The sequence below is a fragment of the Lithobates pipiens genome, unplaced genomic scaffold (genome assembly GCF_037356315.1).
Source record: "Lithobates pipiens isolate NorthernLeopardFrog02 unplaced genomic scaffold, aLitPip1_a1.2 Scaffold_18, whole genome shotgun sequence".
Classification (NCBI taxonomy): Eukaryota; Metazoa; Chordata; class Amphibia; order Anura; family Ranidae; genus Lithobates; species Lithobates pipiens.
In genome coordinates, this window is record NW_027507758.1 from 300,060,894 (window position 1) to 300,082,089 (window position 21,196).

A 21,196-nucleotide genomic window follows, 5' to 3' on the forward strand; every position below is an offset into this window, starting at 1 on the left:
TATGGAGATAAAGTGAAATACTTGACATATTGCTTGCTCCACACTGCACTACTGGTCCCCCAAAGTGCCCCGCTTTGCTACCCAACCAATCAGGACTGTCTGACACCATCCTGTACAATTCGGAACCACTGTTTGTATGTTTATCTAGGGCCCACCAACATCCTGGTGGCGTCACTGTGGAGGAGAATGCTGGTTGCCAAGTAAGCAAGAAATAACTATTAGTAATTCACCTTATAACCAGACTACTGTTCAGCTTTAAAGAAGAATTCCAGGGGAAAAAAAATGTTTCCATGCAGCGGGGTTGTGCCCACACTGTATGGGTTAACTGCTCATTTTGGTCTATGGGTGAGGAGAGCAGAGATATACTTACTTAATCCACCAATCCCCTGATTGTAAGACTGGTCCCTGCCACTCCTGCCTCCACCCCTGCGGTCTAGCATTCTTGTGCAGTGGACTGTTCCTGATGTCATCACGGCCATAGACCGGCTCTGGACATGAGGATGGCAGGAACAGTCCACTGCTGGATGTGTGGCAGTGCTGTTCTTTGGAAGATTGAAAGATCGGATAAGTATATACTTTCTGTGCGCCCCAGAGTTCCGCTTTAAAGTAAACGGTCATGAGTTATCACACTGAGTATATAAAAGTTCCCTTGAGACCCTAAAAACTGTAATCATTTTTTTGTATAGCTGGCATGACTTATATAATCATATCCTTGCATTTTTTTTTTTTTTTACCAGATCCTGAGGATTTCTAAAGATGACTACGGAAAGTATATTAACTGTTGTGCTATCAATGAATGCTACAAGCAGCATCCAGAACATGACTCTGGAGGAGGAGGAGGTGTGTGACAACTGGAGAGAGATCCACCACTTGGTTTTTCACTTGGCAAATGTGTGCTTTGCCCTAGGACTGGTTATTCCGACTACTCTGAACCTACATATGATATTGCTTCGTGCTTTTCTCTGCCTGGGTAAGTGCTCTAGTTCTAGGGATGCTTTTTTTATTTAGCCTTTTGTAGTAGTATGTTGCTATTTATGGTAAACGGTGCTTTTCATTTGTAAGGAAATTCTAAAATAAAATTTGCCCTAAAAACAAGGTACAAAAATAACCTGGCATACCTTGAGATATTTTATAGAGTTTAACACTTGCTGTATTGCTAAGAGCATCATATTGATTCTGGTTATGACCGTTTTCCTGCTGATAATAGGCTTAATGCAGTGTAGCTCAGAAAGATTACAGGGCAGATTCTGTAGGTAGTGAAGTATTTTTCACCACAAGAAATATCTTTTATTTTAAAGATGATAATTTACTATATGTTTGAGTGTAGTACATTTTCAGTTATTATTGTAGTGTTTACCTTAAAGCAATTTTAAACACTTGACCTCTGAAAGATTTACCCCCCTTCATGACCAGGCCATTTTTTTGTGATGCGGCTGTGCGTTACTTTAACTGACATTTGTGCGGTCGTGGGACAATGTTTTTCCCACAAATAGAGATTTTTTTGGTGGAATTTGATTCCCTCTGTGTTTTTTGTTTTTTAAAAAAATAGACCGACAATTTTGAAAAATTTCTTCTGCGATAAAACGTATCCACTGAAAAATGTAAAAAATTTAATTTCTTCATAGATTTTGCCCAATATGTTTTCTGCTACATGTTTTTAGTAAAAAAACAAAAAACAATAAATTTATTGGTTTACACCAGGGGTGCCCAACCGCTGACCCATACATGTGGCCCACGGCACCTACTATTGTGGCCCGCGTGTCCTGCTCTGGGATTGGGGGTTGGCAAGCCCAGATTGGGGGTTCCTGACCCGCCATCCCTGAGCATCAGTGTGAAGAATGGAGCCGGTGCTAGAGGAAGCAGAGCCGAAGCCAAATGTACCCCGCCTGTGACAGGTGCGATACAATAAGCATCGGCTCTGCTCTCTACTGTAGCTGCATGCTTCCTCCAGAGCTGGCTCCTGTCACACCGATACTCAGCCCTGATACTGATACTGATAACCATGATCTAGAACAGCAGCCACCAGGAATACCAACCACCAGTACCAGCCAGCGCTACCCGCCAGCAGTACCCCAAAGCAGTAACCGCCAGCGGTACCAGCCAGCAGTAGCCCCCAGTAGCATCATCCAGCAGTACCAGCCAGCAGTACCCACCAGCAGTACAAGCCAGCAGTACCCCCCAGTAGTACCAGCCAGCAGTAGCCCCTAGCAGTACCAGCAATAAGTACCCACGAGCAGTACCCCCTGGTAGTATCCTCAAACAGTACCAGCCAGCAGTATACCTTCAGTAGTAACAGCCTGCAGTACCCCAAGGCAGTACCAGACAGCATTACCCACCAGCAGTACCAGACAGTAGTAACCTCCCTCAATAGTACCAGCCAGCAGTACCACCCATAAGTACCAGCAAGCAGTACCTGCCAGTATTTCCAGTCAGCAGTACCCGCCAGCAGTACTAGCCAGCAGTACCTGCCAACAGTACCAGCTAGCAGTACCCACCAGGAGTACCAACCAGTAGCACAAGCCAGCAAGTTCCAGCCAGCAGTACCCACCAGCAGTACTTGCCCTGGAGGACAGCCAGCAGCAGCCGCCAGCCATACTTGTCCTAGGGACAGCAGCAGCCACCAGCCATACCTGCCTGGAGGACAGCAGCCACCATCCATACCCACCTGGGAGACCGCAGCCACCAGCCTTACCCGCCTGGGAGACAGCAGCCACCAGCCTTTCCTGCCTGGGTAACAGCAGCAGCCAGCTATACCTGCAGGAATCCTGAGGAAGAAGTGAAGATTGAGGTCAATTGAGGTGCAGGTAAACCTCAGTGCATCAGTGTGAAAGCAGCCTTAGGCCCCTTTCACGCGAACGGTCTCATTAGGTCCATCTGTCCATTTTTCATGTGGACCCAAACGGACTCTCCATTCACCTATTTAGAGACTTGTGTCCATTTACACACACCTATCTCCAGTCTGATCTGCTTAAAAAAACAGAAGGCAATCTGTCACGTACCTTACAGTGGAGTCAGACTGTTGAGGGTGGCCTCTTGCACGGTTCCGGTCTCCACACCCCTGGAAGTTGTAACAGGGAGCGTGAAGACAGCGAAAGGGTGCAGGTGCCTGCAGGTGGAAGTTGAAGACCTGGAGACGCTGGGACCTCACGGAGGAAGAGGTGTTGGTTGATCACGGAGGTAGACAGCGGAGGTTCAGCAGGTATACAGGAAACACTGCGCGTCTGGAACAAGCAAGGTCGGCAACTGGCAGGCAATGCGGTACAGGAACAAGAGGCAGGTGCGTAGTCAAGGACGAGCAAGGGTCTGGTAACGTGCTAGCAATGAGGTACAAAATCAGGAAGCAAGCCGAAGTCGAAAGTCCAAGCCGAGGTCAGGGGTAGTCCAGGAGATCAAAACAAGGAGTATCCAAAGGAATGGGTATCAGGAACAAGGTCACAGGAACAAGAGCACAGGAACAATGGTCAGGGTGTCTCAGGAGTAGCTGAAGACGATCCAGCACTGGTATCACGTCAGGATCCTGTTTATATAGGGTGAGATGTGCCCGGATTGGTGGACGTGGCCGTGCGTGCGTAATTACGTACACACGTTCGGTTGGCGCGAGTGCGTCCACGTGTTTGTATTGGCGTGCGTCCGTTCGTACCGGAACTCGCATGCCTCCGACGGGGACACCGCGCATGATCCTTGGGTCGAAAGTGAGCTGCTGCTACACGGGGACGGATCTTCGCATGGTGAGTTCTCTGACAGTGCCCCCCCCTTAAGGGCAGCCTCCGGATGCCTCTTCGAACCACACTTTGAGAATGATGAAAGGCCCGTATGAGCCTCTGGGCATGGAGGTTTGTTTCGGGTTCCCAGGAATTCTCCTCAGGACCAAAGCCTTTCCATTTAATTAAAGATTGGTTTTGTCCTTGGCGTTTCCTGTAATCCAAAATGGCTTCGATTTCGAACTCCTCCTGCCCATCTACCAACACAGCTTCTGGAGGGCCTATTTCACGACCTGGAAAGGAATTGGGTACATCAGGTTTAAGTAAAGAAGCATGGAACACAGGATGGATCCTAAATGAGTCAGGAAGTTCAAGTTCATATGCCACTGGATTGATTTTCTTTTTAATTGGACAAGGTCCCAAATATCTGGGTCCCAATTTTCTAGATAGACATGCCAGTTTTAGGTTCGCGGTTGAAAGCCATGCACAATCACCAACCTTTAAATCCAATTCTCCCCTTTTCTTTCTATCGAAGAATCTTTTATTGTCTTCTTGTGCTTTGGCAATGGTTTCCTTAAGTACCTGATTGTTGGCAACAAAGAAATTTAGCCTGTCCTGGACAGCTGGTACAGGAGAATCCACTACAAATGTTGGCAGAAAAGAAGGATGAAAACCATAGTTAGAAAAGAATGGTGACTGGTTTGTGGCAGAGTGAGTAGAATTATTGAATGCAAATTCTGCCAAGGGTAATAATGAAGCCCAATCCTCTTGGGAAAAGGAAGTGAAACAACGTAAATACTGCTCCAACGTCTGATTAGTACGTTCTGTTTGTCCGTTGGTTTGGGGATGATAGGCTGAAGAAAAATTCAATTTGATGCCTAGTGCCTCACACAAGGATTTCCAGAATTTTGACGTGAACTGAACTCCACGGTCAGAGACAATATCACTGGGAATTCCGTGGAGCCTAACAATTTCTTTAATGAATATTTTGGCTGTTTCAGTCGCAGATGGAGTTCCTCTCATGGGAATGAAGTGTGACATTTTAGAAAAACGATCCACTACCACAAAAATGGAAGAAAACCCTTCAGATGGAGGAAGTTCAACAATGAAATCCATTGCGATCTTATCCCATGGTCTTTCGGGAATGGGTAGTGGTCTCAACAGTCCCCATGCTTTATTCTTGCTATTTTTATTCCTGAGGCAAGTTGGGCAAGAGTTGACATAGTCCCTACAGTCTTTTGCAAGATTTGGCCACCAGAAGTGTCATTGAACTAGATTCGTAGTCTTGTGACCCCGAAAGTGACCAGCCAGAGGATAGTCATGGCAAACCTGTAGAACAGAAGTGCGAAGATCCTGAGGGATGAAAAGTTTGTCTTTCAGCCAGAAGAGACCATCCTTCTCTTGGAGATTTGTATCTGGAGGGATTAATGTTCCTTGGGAGGACTGACGAACCTGTGATAAGAAACTAGGTTGTGTTAATAAGAAATTTCCAGCTTGCAGGATAGTGTCTGGAGGAGATGAGACTTCAGTTTCTGTGAACATACGGGATAACGCATCAGGTTTACTGTACTTGGATCCTGGTCTGTAAGTTATGTGAAAATTAAAACGAGAAAAGAAAAGAGCCCATCTTGCCTGCCGAGGCCTGAGACGTTTGGCCGTTCTGAGGTACTCCAAATTTTTATGATCTGTGAAGATCAATATTGGGTGTGTTGCCCCTTCCAGGAGGTACCGCCATTCCTCTAAAGCTGATTTTATTGCCAAAAGTTCCCGATCCCCCACATCATAGTTCTTTTCCAATGCACCTAGTTTTTTGGAAAAGAAAGCTACAGGATGCATTAAGGACTGAGGCCCTTGGCGTTGGGACAAAATGGCTCCTACAGCATTTTCTGATGCATCCACTTCCAGGGTATAAGGCAGAGCAGGGTCAGGATGTTTTAATATTGGGGCAGATGTGAACAGTCCTTTTAATTTATCAAACGCAGCTTGAGCTGCAGCAGTCCATTGAAACCGACTTTGTTTTCTTGTGAGTTGTGTGATAGGTGCAATAATGCTGGAGAAGTTTTTGATAAATTTTCTATAGAAATTAGAAAACCCAAAAAAACGTTGTACCCCTTTCTTATCGGTTGGAGATGGCCAGGATAAGATGGCTGAAACCTTCTGAGGATCCATTTCCACACCCTCAATCGATATCACCAAGCCGAGAAAGTGAATGGTCTGGCGCTCGAACTCACATTTCTCGGCTTTGGCATAGAGTCCGTTTTGCCTCAGTCTGAGAAGAACCTGTTTTACGTGGTTACGATGTGTTTCTAAGGAGTCTGAAAATATCAAAATATCGTCCAAATAAACGATCACAAACAAATCCAAAAAGTCTCTGAAAATATCGTTAACAAAATGCTGGAACGTAGCTGGTGCGTTGCAGAGACCGAATGGCATGACCAAATACTCGAAGTGGCCAAAGCGTGTCCGGAAAGCCGTTTTCCACTCATCCCCTTCACGGATTCTGATCAAATTATAGGCCCCTCGCAAATCTAGTTTTGTAAATATTCTTGCCGACCGAAGTCTCTGGAATAATTCCGGGATCAATGGAAGGGGATATCGATTTTTAATCGTTACTTTGTTCAAGTCCCTGTAGTCCACGCATGGGCGGAGGGAATGATCTTTTTTCTCCACCAGCTGGAGAGGAGGAATGCTGGATGAACCCCTTCTTGAGGTTCTCATCAATATATTCTTTGAGGACCAGAAGTTCAGGTTCCGATAAGGGAAATATTCTTCCGAAGGGAATTTCAGCTCCTGGTAATAATTCAATTGGGCAATCGTAAACCCGATGTGGAGGAAGAGTGTCAGCTTTTTGTTTGTCAAAAACATCTAGAAAACTGTGATAAGTAGCCGGGACCAGTCTTTGAGCCTCGGATGCGGGCTCTGAGCAGGCAAGAACTGGGACCAAGTGATGGGAGATCTTGAGGCAGTTCTGAAGGCAGTAGGCGGATTGAAAAACCACTTCACCAGTCACCCAGTTTATTTGAGGATTATGGGCTTGTAGCCAGGGCATCCCCAGAATGATCGGAAATAGAGGTGAAGAAATAACGTCCAGGCGGAGTAGTTCCTGATGGTTGGGTAGTATGTTGGCGGATAGTGGTTGAGTCTCATGGGTGATGGGGCCAGATTTAATGTTTGACCCATCCACCAACCGTATGGAGAGTTGACGTTGCTTGGACATCAGAGGTATATTATGTTGAAGGACCAGAGCGTGATCAATGAAGCAGCTGCAGGCGCCAGAGTCAACTATAGCTTGAACCTGGAGTGTTCCTTCTGGAAGCTGTAAGGAAATGGGAACAGCGATGTGAATGGATTTTGTTAAAGGCAAAGCATTGGGTTCAAGAAATGAAGGATGGAACTTACGAGTCTTGTTTGGACACGTATTTGCATAATGACCAGCTTCTCCACAATAGAGACAGAGATTGTTCTGACGACGGCGCTGTTTTTCTTCCCCAGATAACGGCGAACGAAGCAAGCCTATTTGCATTGGTTCTGGAGTTTCAGAAGTGGTAACAGGTGTATGAGATGAAGGAATGGGAGGATGATTTGGGATTTGGGATTTTAGGCAACATCCATGTGGGACGAATTTGGCTGATTCTCTCAGATCTCCTTTCCCTGAGACGACGATCAATTTGAATTGACACTTGTATTAGGTCCTCCAAAGAACTGGGAACTCCGATACGGGCCAACTCGTCTTTTAGAGCCTCGGATAGTCCAATGCGGAACTGATAACGGAGGGCGGCGTCGTTCCATTGAGTATCAGAACTCCACCTCCTGAAGTCCGTTACGTAGTCCTCTACAGGTCTGCGACCCTGCTGAAGGGCATGGAGACTGGCCTCTGCAGTTGTGGCACGCTGAGGGTCATCATATAACTTAGCCATCTCATTTAAAAAAGAGTCCATGGTATCAAGCAGAGGGCTGGCCTGTTCCAATAAGCGGTGGGCCCAGGTTTGGGGTTCGCCCTGAAGTAAGGAAACAATGAATCCTACCTTTGTGCTTTCCAGGGAAAAAGTACGAGGCTGCAGCAAAAAATATACCTGGCAGGCGTTCTTGAAGGCGCGAAATTTGCTGCGATCTCCGGAAAACCTCTCTGGGGTAGGAACTCGAGGTTCTGGGGGTGGCATCACTACTGTATGTGCAGATGCGGATGTTGTCGGAACGGAGGATCGGGATGCTGTGGCCCCTTGGAGAGCAGCGGTGCTTGGTGTAAATGACTCCACCCTCTGCTCGAGTTGGTGATAACCATCTTGCAGGCCCTGGACTGCTTGGGTGAGGGTGGAAATTTGTTGGCACAAGGCTTCCAAGGGTGAGGCCCCCCTGTCGGACTCCATTCTTGGCTGGATCGTACTGTCATGTACCTTACAGCGGAGTCAGACTCTTGCACGGTTCCGGTCTCCACACCCCTGGAAGTTGTAACAGGGAGCGTGAAGACAGCAAAAGGGTGCAGGTGCCTGCAGGTGGAAGTTGAAGACCTGGAGACGCTGGGACCTCACGGAGGAAGAGGTGTTGGTTAATCACGGAGGTAGACAGCGGAGGTTCAGCAGGTATACAGGAAACACTGCGTGTCTGGAACAAGCAAGGTCGGCAACTGGCAGGCAATGCGGTACAGGAACAAGAGGCAGGTGCGTAGTCAAGGACGAGCAAGGGTCTGGTAACGTGCTAGCAATGAGGTACAAAATCAGGAAGCAAGCCGAAGTCGAAAGTCCAAGCCGAGGTCAGGGGTAGTCCAGGAGATCAAAACAAGGAGTATCCAAAGGAATGGGTATCAGGAACAAGGTCACAGGAACAAGAGCACAGGAACAATGGTCAGGGTGTCTCAGGAGTAGCTGAAGACGATCCAGCACTGGTATCACGTCAGGATCCTGTTTATATAGGGTGAGATGTGCCCGGATTGGTGGACGTGGCCGTGCGTGCGTAATTACGTACACACGTTCGGTTGGCGTGAGTGCGTCCACGTGTTCGTATTGGCGTGCGTCCGTTCGTACCGGAACTCGCACGCCTCCGACGGGGACACCGCGCATGATCCTTGGGTCGAAAGTGAGCTGCTGCTACACGGGGACGGATCTTCGCATGGTGAGTTCTCTGACACAATCTGTCCCCTTCTGTCTGGGTGAATCAGAATGGAGAGCCCATAGAGTAGAGCGGGCTGTGTCTCTGTCTGCTCTGCATATGCAGAGTGGACACAGACCTGTCATCTGTCCTCATTGTGGCCCACGACCGGTTACCAGGTTGCTAAAGTGGCCCTCGCTCTTCAAGAGGTTGGGCACCCCTGGTTTGCACGAACATTATAGCATCTACAAACTATGGGATATATTTATGGAATTTTTAAATATTTTTTTTATAATAGTAATGGTGGCGAACAGCGACTTATAGCGGGACAGCGATATTGCGGAAGACAATCGGACACTAACTGACACTTTTGACACTTTCCCGGAACCAGTGACACTAATAAAGTGATCAGTGCTAAAAATATGGGAAGGGGTTAAACATCTAGGGTGATCAAAGGGTTTACTGTGTGCCTAGCTAGTGTTTTTGTGTACTGTGGGAGGTGCGTTTACTAAGGCAAGAGATAGATTTTGTTCACATTCCTTCTCCCCTGTCAGAACCGAGATCTGCCTTGTTTACATAGGCAGATCTCCATTCCATGTGTATTACTGAGGTTCAGCAGGTGCCGGAGGACATTGAGATCTCGGCACATGCAGATCGGCTTCTGCTGTGACTATATATATAGATATATATAAAAAATATATATATATATATATATATTTTTTTTACAAAATTGGAGCTGCCCTTCAATTGCCTTAAAATATTCATGGACTAATATACTTGCACCAACTCTGGATGAAAGAGCACAGGGGCACCTTTGGACTGCAGCATTGTCAGACTAGGAGAAGGGGAGTGTTATATGCACTAGTAGATTTACACTACACTACCAAATAGAAGCCATACTCCAGCTTACACTGCAGTTACACAATAAGATACAGCAACAGTTTTTTCTTTTGTGATACAAGTTTTACATAAAAAAAATAATTCTGATCATTGTAAACACAGTGGTGGTAAACACAGTCAGTAGTAAATGGTTTGTCTCAACACTCCAACTGATACATTTGCAGGAGAGTTTGTTCTGTTGAAAGACAACAGACTTATGCCACGTACACATGACCGGACTTTCCGGCAGACTAGGTCCGACGGTCTTCTCGACTGACTTTCGGCAGAGTTCCGATGGACTTTCCAAAAGAACGGACTTGGCCACACACAAATGGACTAAGTCCGTTCGAAAGTCCATTCATTATAATAAAATAAATGAAAGAAAGCATAAAAAGGAAAACAAATGTAGCTACCACATCTAAGAATTGATAATCTGCAAAATAATAAATGTTTGTATTTGGGTTTATTGCCATTTTAAGCTCCACTCTAAAAGGCTGAGTTGAGTAAGAATTAAAGTGTTTGTAAATGGTTCTAACCAATCACAGCAGGTCACATGACAGTTATAAACAATGATATATCAAATTAGTATTGGAGCTTGGAGATTCTATTAAATGTACCACCTCCACTAAATATGACAAAAAAAAAGTATATACCCAAAGAGCAAAGAATGGAGTTTTAGGGTGCAAGAAAATCAATCAAAATCAAATTTACAAAAAAATAGAAAATTACTTTTATTACATAGTATAAAACTATTTATAAAACTGGGGCCAAAACAGCCCAATGGTCAAAATAGAAAAGAATGATTGCCTCTACATGTTTCACCACAAACGTGGCTTCTTCTGGAGCTTTTGTAGGACCTTTTTTAATACATTACCATCTTTCAAAATGAGAATGGTTCCAAATAATCCCCAAGACCCACCAAGAGGTCCAATGGGGGACGTCTGTGCCGCAAAGAATGAGGGAAGAACAATTGCCCTACAGTCACACCTGTTACATCAAAAAATTTAGCAAATGAATCGATCAATATTTATGTCCTTTTCCCAAATGCAAACTTCCTCTGGTGACGGCAACATTTCAAGGTACTTGTGCCATCTGAACACTCCCTGCTTTCAATTTTCCACTGTTCCTTAGCTCAGTATTAATATGACACCTTTTAACCAGGGAAGATCAAAACTTTTATTCAATCTATCCCAAGGGATTGACCCTTTTAAACAGGTTTTAGAGCAGGGGTCAAGTCCTGGGGAAAAAAGTGTGGGAACTCCCACCCAAGATCCACTCCTCCACCAAAAAAAATAAATAAAAATGATACGCTCATATGCACAAACGCTTCAAAAGTGTTATTTTTCATCCAATTTTCGTATTGTGTGTATGAAGCTTAACTGTTAATACATAAAAAAAACAATCGTCAATAAACATAAATACGGTAATTCTCTGAATAATCAGCATTCGTTCAATTGTGCTTCCATGCAAATGTGAACATCATGTTCTGATCTTTATTGGGGAATGTTATTTTGTATATAGAGTGTTTATGTGATGAGTTTACACTTTTCATTGAACAGAGTTTGGATAACACAGAGTTAAATGGAAAGGTCATAAATAAACTGCACATTATCTGGACAGAATGCTTAGGGAGATAGTGATGTGTTCCTGCTTAGGAGATGTATGTTAGCTTGGGGGGCTGCAAACTCTTCAGGGGCTCCAACACACACTCGCTGCTATTCCAACCCTTCACATATTTCCACATAAACTTCCCTCCTGGCATTAAACTTTGCCAGGTATTGTGCCCAGCTTACCACCCCAAACTGATGTTCCTCCCTCAGCTCACCTCTCTCCCTGCATGTCCTGTGAGCAGAATAGCTGTGCTCCTCCTCTGGGTTCTCTCATCATATGGCACTGAAGATAGAGGAGGGTGGGATTCAGTGGGACACACAGAGCAAGTATGCAGGAGACTGGGGGGGGGGGGGGGGGGAGACAGAAAATCAGAAGGGGCCGGTGAAGAGGAGCACATCACGAGAGGTCTGACTAAATACAATCTCTTAGCAGCAGGGACCTGATCTACCCGTCAGCTAGCTGTGATTGCGGAAGCTGTCATGGGGCCCCCTACTGGCAATGCCTGAATGGTCAGGTTTTCGGCACTTACTATTGCGAGCTGTGTTGGCGGCTGCTGGTGTAACACCTGCCACACAGCTCACATACTTCAAAGTCTTGCAGGACATGGCTGCCAATGGGAACTGAGTTCCTGCTGTGGAAAAAGTACAGGAACTCCGTTCCCATGCGTTCCCGCAGGACTTGAGCCCTGTTTTAGAGCCTCACTGGTAACAGGGTGAATGGCCAATTTGCCGTCACCAGTTTGCATTTGGGAAAAGGACATCAATATTGATTGATTCATTTGCTAAACTTCTTGAAATAACAGGTGTGACTGTAGAGCAGTTGTTCTTCCCTCACTCTTGGTGTCACAGGCGTCCCCCATTGGACCTCTTGGTGGGTCTTGGGGATTATTTGGAACCGTGATCATTTTGAAAGGTGGTAATGTATTAAAAAGGTCCTACAAAAGCTCCAGAAGAAGCCACATTTGTGGTGAAACATGTAGAGGCAACCATTCTTTTGTATTTTGACCATTGGGCTGTTTTGGCCTCAATTTTATATATAGTTTTATACTATCTATGTAATAAAAATAATTGTCTATATTTAGTAAATTTGATTTTGATTGATTTTCTTGCACCTTAAAACTCCATTCTTTGCTTTTTGGGTATATACTTTTTAAATTATAAATAATGGATGGCTTTGTTTCATGCCATCCATTGTGTACAATTGTGTTGCTAGCTGTGATTGATCCGTGTGATCACATCGTACAGATAGGGTCAATCACTGCCCGTCTGTACTGTGTGATTAGCTCTAGCCAATCAAAGCTAATCAAAACAAAGCAAACTGAATGAGTACGTTTCTTTCAGTAAAATGATTGCTTATAGCAGTGATGGCGAACCTTGGCACCCCAGATGTTTTGGAACTACATTTCCCATGATGCTCAACTACACTGCAGAGTGCATGAGCATCATGGGAAATGTAGTTCCAGAACATCTGAGGTGTCGAGGTTCACCATGACTGGCTTATAGTAATATAATGCACTGCTATAAGCAATCAATATGTGTAATAAAAAAATCCTGATCACTTCCTCAGATTAGTACAATGTTATTATAGTAACATTATATTGCTCTGGTCACAGTGTGTTAAAAAAAATTGTAAAAAAATAAAAATAAAAAAAAATTATTTTGTATTTAAAATAAATGTAATTAGATTAAATTTTTTTTTCCATTTTGTCACCAGTCATTGTCCTTGATCACCGCCACATCAATTATATGATAACGTTCTACTGCACTGGTGACAGTATGTAAAATAAATTAAAATTTTCAAAAAAAATTATGACAAAAATTTACAAACTTCAAAATATTTGCCATGCCTTTTACTAAATTCCTTGGACTGTCTACTTTCCAAAAAGGGGTAATTTGGGGGTATTACCTGATGTTTTCAGGCCTGAGATAGAAAGAGATAGGCCATCAGTACATCAGGATTGATACATTTTCAGATATATCACATAGTTTTTGGACTCTATAACTTTCACATAGACTAAATATTATACCCTGATTTTGGTTATTTTCACCAAAGAAAAGATTTTATGTTTTTTTCTTCGTTTATTTAGCAAGAAGTAAAAAATCCAGTGGTGATTAAATACCAACAAAAGAAAGCTCTAGTTGTGTGAACAAAATGATAAACATTTAGATTAGGTACAGTGTTGCATGGCCGCACAATTGTCATGCACAGTGCGACAGCGCTGAAAGCTGAAAATTGCCCTGGGAAGAAAGGGGGTAAAAGTGCCCAGTATTGAAGCGGTTAAAGAGTTCAAAGGCCTCTGGGTGATGCCAAGTCATCAGGTGACCATAGTGTCTGGACAGGCCAGATTTAAGGAGGTATGTCCATCTATAAACTGACATTTGAAACATAAGAGCAGGTAGTGCTCCATGATTCTGTAAAGATTTTGTGAAAGATCTTTTTCTTTAGACTGGTACATTTGGCGAGAATGCAGTTATCTAGATTCTCCCCTCACTCCCCTAAGCTGAGCCCAGAAGAACAGGTGGTAGATGGGAACACTTGATGTGACATGTGCAAGCCGTCTATTGTTAATGTGCAGAGAGCTAATTAACTGGGTATACTCAGTTCTGTTCACGTGACAGCTGCTGAAACTAAAAATGATGATGCCTCCACTGAAAGTGTTGGTCCGTCTAACCTCAGGTACTGCCTGGCAGAATTTCCAACGCTTTGACTGGTTCTCCTTCAGGCATTGAAGGACAGGGAATGTGATGCCTCTAATGTGAATCTTAATAGACCCAAACACCAAGTAATAGTATCCACTATGCCACAGCCCTGTTAGACTATTAAGCATTGCTGTGGGTAAAACATCATATACAAGTTTCCCTTACTAAACCTAATAATGACAACCCCTTTGTCTATCACCTTTCATTAACCGTTACTTCACCATTTTAGAACTGTGTGGGAGAATCTTGGGACACAATGCTTTGGGTAAAATGGCTTGCACTTGGTGAAAGTCCAATAGTAGAGTAGAGTGCCTTATGCTGTGGCTAGTCTAATGCTGCGTACACACGACTGGACTTTCCGGCAGAAAAGGTCAGACGGACTTCCGACCGAACAGACTTGCCCACACACGAACGGACCAAAGTCTGTTCGTTTTGAACGTGATGATGTATGACGGGACTAGAAAAGGAAGTTCAATAGCCAGTAGCCAATAGCTGCCCTTGCGTCGTATTTGGTACGTCGGACCAGCATACAGACGAACAGTTTTCCCGATAGGAATTGATTCCGTTGGACAGATTTGAAACATGTTCTATTTCTAGATCCGTCTGAATTTTTGAAGAAAAAAGTCAGATGAAGCCCACACATGATCGTAATATCCGACTTGACAATGATTCTGTCTGACCTTTTCTGCTGTAAAGTCTGGTCGCGTGTATGCGGCATAAGAGTGAACAAGGTGAGTCTTGCCATCCCCATGCCTGGGAGGCAGCGTGAAAAGCATTTTAGACAAACTCTGCACAAAAATTGCACCAGGTCTAGGGAGTCCTTTGGCTGCTTAAATTTTATCTCGAAACAGGAGGATAAGAATGACAACACTTGATGCTGCACCTCCTCAATCAATTTCACAATAGCAGCTCACATATTTCTATCCTGATGGGTTCCCTTTAAATGTTATATTCTAAAGAATATATGTATGTTGCTCATCAGTAGTCACCTTATGCCAGTTTTATAAAATACAGATTATTTTTCTACTTTTTAATTAGCTATGCCAGTCACTTTGATGTCTGTGCAGTGACTTTGCTTTTCCAACTTTCAGATTGTGGGGAGGAAATATAAATAGGTCATGGAATTATATTGGCTGGATTAAATGTCAGGGCTTGACACAAGATTTGTGGCTTGGTAAGCAGCCTGAAAAATATAAACCAAAGATCAGACAGCCCTTTAGAAATCTATTTCTATGTTGATATTTAGGGTATTTGACAGGGTTTAAGTGATTGGTAATGCTGCTTATCTATAATGAAGGCAGTTTAGGCATACTTGCTGTGTATCAGTATGGCACTACACTTATAAAAGAAATAAAATTGGTGTATATAATTTTAGCTAACCGTGCTTTTAAAAGTTCAACTTTAAGATGATTTTAACTACATTTCCAATTCATGCTGTAGGTTGCCTGTGGGTAATGGTTTTGCTGATGTTTTGACCCATTGATCAATATACATGTTGTTTTAATTACGGTGAAATATTTGGCGTTGCAAATCTTGTACATGTATTCAATCATTTACAATTGTATCATGCATGCATGTGGTATATTTGAAAGGAAACTAAATGATATCTATAGCAAAACTTGCAATGAAAAGCTAATGGAGATTTACTCTTATTTCCTCTTTGGATGATAGCAAAACCATGGTTAAGGGCCATAGACAGAAAGAAAAAAAAATACAAAAAAGATAGTGCTTCTAAATATTCAGGGCTAGGTGACAGTGTTGGTGTAAAGGGTCTCCCTTTGACCAACTGATACTTTCCCAGAAATCTCCTCCACACCTTGCTATGTCACATCTGCCACCAAAATACCTGGTGTTACCCCATCTGTCATGTGACAGGGTTTGATTATTAAGAATTGACCACTAGGCATCATGGAAGGAGGTCACATGGAAGCGCCAAGTATTTTGCAATGACTGTGACAGAGCAAGGAGTGGCAGGGGATCATTGAAAGGTCCAGTACCAATGGGTCATGGGTGCCTTTTAGGCCTCATGCACATTGGGTGTGCATTGTACTTTGATGCTTAGGTGCAGGCAGAAGGCACAGTCACACTGCCCAGCCCCACTTCCAGCAGCCTGTAAAACACTATGAGAGGTTGAAAGCTTTTGCAGCTGGATGGGGCTGTACAATACACTGAGCAGTACTAATGTTTAGGGCAGTATGCATCAAAGCCGAATGCACAGAACACAGACCTTTAAGGTTCAGGGCATTTGTCCCTTGCTGCATACTGCCCTAAACGTTAGTACCACTCCAGCTTCTTTGCCTTCCTCCCATCCACTGATTTTTATTTACCTAACTACCTTACCTATATAACCACCTCCTTTTCCCCCTTTCATCTCTGAGCACAACCCTCCACCCCAAAAGGAACACATTACAAACAATCAATAGTTCGATGTAGCTTATTAATGACAGTAACAGAATTACATCATACTAAGCCTTTCTTCAACTGTGTTATAAATGTATTACTTAACGTATTACATATTACATAAACTCATTATATAAACTTATTGCTGGAAAACGTATGTATATTATTCAATGTTTTCAGTATTCAATATTTTTCTATAAACTCTAACACTGTTGTACATATAAAAGGTACGGGCTATGAACTAATGTACTGTTTTATCATGGTTATATGATAATTTACATTTTGGGGCTTTTTGAGATGTGCAAAGAGATCACATAAACACTTGTCGGTAAAGTCAAACTGTATATTACATTTAATTAAATAATAACAGATAAATATAACAAATATAATTATATTGGAAAATGTAACAAGAATAATTAGCTATGTATGCCTTTTTCCAAGGAGGCCTTTGCTTCCAGCTTAGCAAATAATCAAACCAGGTTCATGCTTGCCCTGGTACAGGACTAGTTTATTACAATTTTGACTTTGGTATATACAGGACTAGTGGGTACGTAATGACCCATTACCTTTTAGGAAGATAGCACACAAGAGATATTACCTTTTAGGAAGATAGCACACATTCCTGAAAGTGCTTGGTCAGTTTGTCAGTTCGTAATGACATTCCTAGAGTATGAAGTCAGTTAAGGTAACCAGGCTTAGGATTCATTCTTAGATAATGGTGAACCAATAATAATAAGGAAATATTATTATTATTATTATACAGGATTTATATAGTGCCAACAGTTTATGCAGCGCTTTACAATATAAAAGGGGGACAATACACTTATAATACAATAAAATACAAGAGGATTAAGAAGGTCCTGCTCAAAAGAGCTTACAATCTAATAGATATGAAATTTACCACCATGCACTGTTCTATATTGTTTACATAAAGAATAGACATTTACTGAAACAGAATCTAGGTACTTGTATTTATTGTAAGTAAAAATGGAGTTCCAAATAAGCAGTTATGACCTCCTACAAAGCTTCCAAAATTCAGAATATAATAGATTGTTGCTTTGTACTGCTTCCCCTAAGCATTCTAACTTCAACTTAGAAGACTCTCAGAAAATGTTTCTGCATCTGCCGTAGTGTGAACAATAAGCTTATAGCAAAGCAGAAAGTAAAGTATACGAATCGACAACTACTCAGTAACTGAACATTACATCTCATCGCTGTTTGTTGCAATAATTTACTCGGTAACCCCGTCAGAATACCATTGTCAAGTATATAATGTACATGAGATGTGAAATTTGCTAATTATTCAATTTATAATATTTAATGTATTTAGTTAATGCATTTGTTTTAAATTTACTTTCTTCAACAGGGTGTGCCTTCTTTATCATTTGGGCAACTCTTTTCCGCTGTGCTTTGGATATAATGGTTTGGAATGCAGTTTTCCTGGGGATTAATTTTATGCATTTTATATATCTGGTATATAAGAAAAGACCAGTAAGTATAAAAATAAGAGCTGAAATAGCTTGGTTTGCTTCTTTTTCTTCCTTAAAACCCAGTGTAGAAAATCTAATCACTAGCATGTATGGCGGAGTGCTATTTTACCAATTTGAATTTATTTCATGGGCGTTTTTTGGTTTCTTGACATAATTTATACACTTACACTAGAATTATGCCTTGGAAGTATTTGCAGTGCTTTTTTTTCTGTATATTAAAGTGCACCTGTGTTCAGGCTATAGACATTAAATGACTGTATTTAAATATTTTTAACAAGCCGTAAAAGTTAACAAGCCATTCCTGACCTCTCTAGCTGCTTGTAATGGGAAGTAGTTTGTTCTGAAAGATCCTCAAAGATTACAACAAAGACTATGAAGTCAGGTTTCAGTAATTTTCTAACAGCTTAGAAAAATCTGATACTTTTTTTTTATTTGAGGGCTGGCAGGCTTCCAAGATTCTGGTGTCATAGAAAAAAATAGATTCACACTTCATCAAGCTTTTTTATAGCTTTTTTTTATTTGTCAACATGTTTTTTTTAGGTGTTTCTGGGCTTGAGTGTTGTTATTTTAACTAGTAGAAAGCTAGGTAATAGGAGAAAGACAGTAGAGAAGTTGTGTAAAAAATTGTGCAATTTTCAGGCACTCCCATTGAAAACTGTAGAGACTAGGGTTGAGCTCAGGCGTGTTTGCATGGTCCACATGCAGAGCCTGCCAGGAAGTCAGCGTAGAGTTGCGCTAAACACAGGCAGTGAAACATTGCCCGATCTCTGCAGCCGTGCATCGGGGCAATGTCTCACTGCCTGTGATTAGTGCAGTGCTGTGCGACTTCCTGGCGGGCTTTGCACGTGGACCATGCGAACACGACTGAGCTCATCCTTAGTAGAGACCAAAAAAAGGCGTGCCCCTCTCCCCAAAGAGACTCACATACTTTTTTCGAGCTTCAAACAACAAGTGACACAACACTTAGGTGTGAATGGGCACTTGGAATATAATGGGGATCTCAATGTTGAGCATGGAGGCACTTTAGGAGTCGCTGGTTCCAATTGCTCAGGTGTGAATTGGAGCTAAGATTTCTGTCCTTTTTTATGTACTTTGAAGACAAATTTTTTACACAATGCATATAACTACAGAGATGAATAAGGGCTTGTTTTAACCAATTGCCGCCCCAACACAGTACATTTTCTGTGGCAGGGTGGCAGCTGCAGATTGGGTCATGTGTATATATACATGATTCTGCCTCTTCTGGGTTAGGAGCATGCAGTGCGCATGCTGGGGTTCTTAGCATGATCCTCCTGTTACCGTTAATCGGGTAATCTTGTGACCAATATTATTAATTATAGAGATCACATGATAACAATGTAAACACAGTAATAGTTTACTAGGGAATGTTCATTTTATTGTGTTCAAAGTGTTAAACTAAAAACCACTGAGGGTTTAGTACTACTTTAGGGACCAAATGACAGGCATTATTATTTAGGCTTTAATCACATATCAATAACCTTCGTCTTATTACTTCTGACAATATATTGCATTACTAATTTGTCAAACAAATATGATCGCTGCATTACTTCTTTTCCTTTTCTAGATCAAGATAGAAAAGGAGCTGAAAGGAATCTATCACAAAATGTTTGAGCCTCTTCATGTGCCCCCGGAGCTGTTCAAGAGACTCACTAGCCAGTTTTGCAGGATTCAGACCTTACCAAAGGGACAGACCTATGCAATAGAGGATAAAACATCTGTAGACGACCGCTTAAGTATACTGCTGAAAGGGAAGTAAGTTTTCAGATAACTTGAGCATCTGCTATTTCTATAATGAAAAAATGTTGTTACTTTGTATTATTATGTTAAACCTTTTTTTTTGTAACAACTCTGGCTGGTGTTAATTTTAATGAATTTCGTTTTTGTTTTTTTTCTTATTTATCTAGTTATATCTGATGCTAGTCAACAAATACAATCAGTTCTTTTAATTCTATGTCGTATGTAAGGTGTGATGTTTAAAGCGGTAATAAACCCAAAAACAAAAATATGTTACATTTAAGCAATCCTTAGATGTGGTGGTTGTATTAGCTTTCTTTTTTGAGGCCTTTTATTTTTCTTTTATTTCACCTGGTGATCCAGCCAGTCTTAGGGCCAGTTTACACAGGAAAAAACGAATTTACTTTCTGTTTCTGACAGCCAATTCAATTCAGTGGGCTGCCAAACGCATGTAGCATGCAAAACATAGGCCCCTTTAGCACCTGATGAATTATATACATGTACAAGCTATTGTGATCTGAGCACAGGTATATCTTATTTTTTTTGCATTGTAGGTCAGTGACCAGACCTGAACATAGTGGCTCTCTCTCAATTTGTGTCTGCTTGCTCCATGTTGACATTGTGTCCACTGTAGGATTTGTATTGTGCAGAGCAGGTTAGGGACTGGCCATAGAGGGATTACTTTGATGCAGTTGGCCAGCTTAACCATCTATTGCAATAAGTATGAACTAAAAATCCATGTTTTTTTAGTGCAAAACTTGCTATAAAGGCTATATATCAGTGTGCAGAGGGTTCACCCAGAATATTTAGCGCAAAAAGTAGGCCAGGCGTGACTTTTAACCACTTGACTTCTGGAAGATATATCTCCCTTCACGACCAGACCATTTTTTGCTTTTTGGCACTGCGTTACTTTTACTGGCAATTGTGCAGTCATGCGAAGCTGTGCACAGATTACATTAATATATATTTTTTTCACATAAATAGAGCTTTCTTTTTTGTGGTATTTGATCACCACTGGGTTATTTTTGTTGGGCTATAAACGAAAAAAGTCCAACATTTTTGAAAAAAACAACAATATTTTTTACTTTCTGTTAGAGCAGATTGAGAAGATCTTTCTAATTTTCTAAATACATTAAAGTTGATGTAAACCCTCTCTTATACCCAGTGAAGTGAACAGCCTCAGATGATACACAGGGATGAAACACATCTCCCTACATAAGTTTTACATCATATGTACAAGAAGAAAGTCATTGTCGAAAGAAATCCATAAGAAGTCCTGTTTGTAGTTTGCGAGAAGCCATGTGGGGGACACAGAAAATATGTGGAAGAAGATGAGAGCAAATTGAACCTTTTGACCTAAAAGCAAAACGCTATGTGTGGCGGAAAACTAACACTGCACATCACCCTGAACACACCATCCCCACAGTAAAACGTGGCAGCAGCATCATGTTGTGGGGATGCTTTTCTTCAGCAGGGACAGGGAAGCTAGTCAGAGTTGATGGGTAGATGGTACAATGGAATGGCTTAGATCAAAGCATATTCATGTGTTAGAATGGCCCGTTCAAAGTCCAGACCT

At 42.2% G+C, this 21,196-nt stretch overlaps 1 protein-coding gene across 2 annotated transcripts in view; it reads left to right on the plus strand.

Annotated features, from left to right (window-relative positions):
• The window catches only part of POPDC1 (popeye domain cAMP effector 1), a 114,161-nt gene that overhangs the window by 52,576 nt on the left and 40,389 nt on the right, over window positions 1-21,196 (plus strand). For both annotated transcript variants that reach the window (XM_077487183.1, XM_077487182.1), the window contains exons 2-4: window positions 738-970; window positions 17,742-17,866; window positions 19,451-19,638. In XM_077487183.1, coding sequence (XP_077343309.1) covers window positions 757-970; window positions 17,742-17,866; window positions 19,451-19,638 — 527 coding nt within the window. In that variant the 5' untranslated portion in view covers window positions 738-756. The remainder of the gene's footprint in view (window positions 1-737; window positions 971-17,741; window positions 17,867-19,450; window positions 19,639-21,196) is intronic.